At 33.0% G+C, this 4,361-nt stretch overlaps 1 protein-coding gene across 1 annotated transcript; it reads right to left on the minus strand.

Annotated features, from left to right (window-relative positions):
• Positions 1–1,673: 1,673 nt before the first annotated feature.
• On the minus strand, positions 1,674–3,670 carry LOC143576401 (4-coumarate--CoA ligase-like 6). Its single transcript, XM_077060500.1, has 6 exons — positions 3,560–3,670; positions 3,307–3,496; positions 3,003–3,148; positions 2,702–2,769; positions 1,886–1,988; positions 1,674–1,787 (listed from the first exon to the last, which is right to left on the minus strand). The coding sequence occupies exons 1-6, from the start codon at positions 3,668–3,670 to the stop codon at positions 1,674–1,676; spliced, it is 732 nt and encodes a 243-aa protein (XP_076916615.1).
• Positions 3,671–4,361: the final 691 nt, after the last annotated feature.

The raw sequence follows: 4,361 nt of genomic DNA on the forward strand, positions 1-4,361 counted from the left end.
TCATTTTCAAGCATCAATTTCTTATCTTCTTCATTGTAGCCATCAACGGGGGTATCAACTAGTCCCTCATGTGTTTCAATCATGGGCTTGTGAGGTCCACATTCAATGGATCTATGAATAGGAAAGTTAGTCATTCTTATGAAGTGCTTAAACCTTCATTTGAAGTCATCAAAGTTACTTTCAAATGTCATAAGATTGGGAGGTTTAGTTGTGGTTACAGCTTCATTTTCAAGCATTAGGCAGCTCTTCAATAACTCAGGATTGTGTGAGTTAAGAACCTAAATGATCTTTGACTATAGTAGAAACTGTTGAAAAAGCAAAGTCCAAACGAATCGAATCGAATGGAAAATGAATTGAATCGAATGTGAAACAAATCTAATTGAATAGTGAAAGAATCGAGTCGAATAATGGTATTCGATTCGATTTAAATTAAATATTCGATTTGATTTAACTAAAAATTCGATGCGATTAGAATTCTCAGAAACTCGATTCGAATCGAAACAAGTTCGACTCAATTTAAATTTCGAGAAAGTATGTTTCTTACTTTTGACGTACGGATCTTGACAAAGTACACTTTGTACCACTTCTAAACTTTCCAACACCACAACAAACCCGAAATACACTCAAACAACTTCAAACACAACTTATTATCCGATTTCAAGCTTGCAAACACTTTTCTTAAGCTCGAAACGCACTTCAAACACTTAAACACAAGTCTCAAACACACAAACAAGACCAAAATCCAAGGTTGTGACCCAAGAACCTCAACTAGTATAGCTGAAAGCTCTGATTCCAATTGTAGGTCCTTAAATACGGATCAAGCAGCTAGTTCTTGAATCAATCTCAACTACAAGCTAGAGGAAATCACTTGTAGCCAATTGAGATCTCAGATCTTATTGTGTTTTGTTATTACCCGAAATGGAAAGGAAGAGAGGAAGTAGAGAGAGTAGGTAAATAGATAAGATGGGGTTTTTGGCAAAAGGTTCTTTCTAGCATGTGGATGCTTCACCTTATATAGGTTAAGGCATGCCATACTAGGCTTTCTTTATATCGGCCCAATGGGCTCCAAATACATGATCTTGGGACCAAGCATACATTGACGAAATCGAAAGCTAGTAAATACATCCTGAATTATTCTAATAATATCGAAGACTAATGCAAAAAATAGGGTCTAACAAAATTGCTCTAAAGCATTGTCTCTACCCTTAGGGGCTCTCTCTCCCTAAATCTGCTCTCTAGTGCCATCAACATATGGGCACTTTCATTTCAAAGGCTTAAATGTATCTAAGTTACAGTCATGGCAAGTCTAAAAAATTTAAGAACCATATATATGTTTTGTATGTCCTGTATTTTTTGTCGAATTGTATCTTATCCCAATTGTAATACAGTTTCATGGGTGAGAAAATATTCTCGTCTAGAATCAATGGTTTGTACAAATTACAAACATAAAAAACAACGACTTGCTTAGATGAATAAACATTAAAAAATACTCCAAATTCAAACATCATTTCCAAAAGAAATAACCCACGTTTATGTTAATAACATAAGTTCACATTTGTTTTTTAAGTAATAACAAAGACACAAAATAACATGAATAAACAATACCATGGAATATTGAGCATTTCTTTCATGCCCCGGGTACATACATACATAGTTATATATCACCATAAAATCTAAAGCCTCGACGAAAATGTGTGCTTGAGTTCTCGTCGCAATATCTTTCCAGCTGCAGACTTTTGTATTGCGTTAATGAACTCCACTTTTTGCACTCTCCTGTAAGGTGCAACCTTTCAAATAAAGATGCATCATTTAGCATTAAGCAAATGGCCAAGATAGCAACTCACTTGTATTAATATTTTACTTTAAAATTATCAAAAACACAAACCTGTTTGGCAACAAAGTTAATAACATCATATTGCGAAATTTTAGCTTTTGGTTTCTTAACGACGAATGCCATTGGAATTTCTCCTGCTTCTTCATCTAGTCTCCTGGACCATACACCCAAAAGTTATGAGTGATACCAATCAATCATATGTTATACATTTCTTCGTTAATTCAGATCAATTTTCTATTTATTATTCATCTAATTTTCACTTTGAGTTTCGCCAGTGTGTCAACGTTATAGAAAAACAAAATATGTGAAAAATGTACATATATATAACAATGCTTGTGTATAACCAACTGCTCCATCATTACATATATGCAAAAAATTCCAAATTTCTATAATTTTTAATTAAAGCTTGATTATTAGGTCATGATTTACTTGAACTAAAGTGTTCATGCATTGTTGTGATAATTTTATATCACTCGTGTTTTTCTAAATACTGAATAAATTGGTGCACTGAAATATTTTTGAATGTAAATTCAGAATAAATACGGATTTGTAAAACAAAGAAATAGTAGGTAAGTAAGTTTGATGCTCAGTACTTCTCTTTGCTATATTAAACCAAGCTAGTTTTAGGATTACAATTAAGCAAAACTTATTTAAGTTTTTATTTGTTAAATAATACCTTTAATTATTTTAGATAATAATAGTTCAATATTTAACGTATTTTATAAGATACAATTTTATTTTATTTGCACCTTGTTCCCAAATTTGCAAAACAGCTTGTTAATTGTTATTGTATAATATAATTATATAATGTAATAGTTTTTATCCAAATATTCCATAATATTTTATGTGGTTTGGATGGTCTTTTACCCTATAACTGCAGCATCATCTATATCTGGATGAGAAACCAAGATGTCCTCCAAATCAGCAGGTGCAATCTGCACAATGTCCAAATACAACTTTTGTAATTAGCACACATGATGTACAAGTTTGTTGTAACATTAGAGAATAAGTATTTAATGAAAATGAAGTATTTGTTTTAATAATTTTCTCTTATATAAATCTTATATTTGTTGGTTATTAGCTCTTCTAAGCCCGTAAGACTGTTTACAATCAGTTTTATACTTCAGAAAAAAATAAATAAATAAATAAAACAAAAAAACCGTTTTACCTGAAAACCTTTGTATTTTATAACGTCTTTTAGTCGATCAACAATATACAAATACCCTTGATGGTCAAAATAAACAATGTCTCCTGTATGCAGCCACCCATGCTTATCAATTGTTGAACATGAAGCCTCCACATTATTCAGATATTCTAGCAAAAGTCCACATCAAACAAACTATCAAAATTAGTGGACTATTTAGACATGCAAAATACAGAATTATCTTTTGGGTTATGAAGATACAAAATACTTCAACAAATAATAAAAACTTAACATTATATTCCGTCTTCATAAATTTATTCTGGCATACCTTTCATAATGCCAGGTCCACGTAACCAGAGCTCTCCAGTTTTACCAGGAGGTGAACACAAACCAGTAACATTGTCTACAACTTTAGCTTGCATGTTAGGAGCTAGCAACCCTACTGATGTGTAATTTCTAGTCTCTTTTGCGTTGAATCCTCGTGTTCCCACCGCAGTTGATTCACTCAAACCATAACCCTTTACAGAAATAAAGTTAGTAAATGGTCATGGTTAAATAACTTTGAGGTCATCTATACACACTGTTCTGACATCAAATCCCACACCGTGATCAAATGCCGACTGTATATTGGTCAAACAACCATTTTGACCAATACTTTTCAAGGTTTGACCCCCTACTTTCAGAATGACCATTCGAACATTTACCAAACGGTTGTTTAATTTTACCAAATAGTTTTTTTTTTTAAGTTTGACTCCCTACTTTTGGAACGACCGTGGGATATTTGTCTACGGCCATGATATTTTTGAAAGTTTGATTGTATAATCAATTTGAAACGGTTGTCTGAGTGTTTTGTGGACAACCGTTTGATGGTTTAAATCAGATAAGGGTGGTGTAGCTATAATATGATCCCATAACTTTTAATGATTGTTTCAGAAAACCATGTGTTACCTGAATGAAATTGACATGTGGAAATGTTTGTGCAAACTCCTCTATGCATTTTGACGTACGGATCTTGACCAAGTTCACTTTTTACCACTTCTAAACTTTCCAACACCACAACAAACCCGAAATACACTCAAACAACTTCAAACACAACTTATTTTCCGATTTCAAGCTTGCAAACACTTTTCTTAAGCTCGAAACGCACTTCAAACACTTAAACACAAGTCTCAAACACACAAACAAGACCAAAATCCAAGGTTGTGACCAAGAACCTCAACTAGTATAGCTGAAAGCTCTGATTCCAATTGTAGGTCCTTAAATACGGATCAAGCAGCTAGTTCTTGAATCAATCTCAACTACAAGCTAGAGGAAATCACTTGTAGCCAATTGAGATCTCAGATCTTATTGTGTTTTGTTATTACCCGAAATGGAAAGGAAGAG

Source organism: Bidens hawaiensis, unplaced genomic scaffold, assembly GCF_021521415.1.
Source record: "Bidens hawaiensis isolate Kalapana, Puna unplaced genomic scaffold, B.hawaiensis_p1.1 tig00028099_1, whole genome shotgun sequence".
Classification (NCBI taxonomy): Eukaryota; Viridiplantae; Streptophyta; class Magnoliopsida; order Asterales; family Asteraceae; genus Bidens; species Bidens hawaiensis.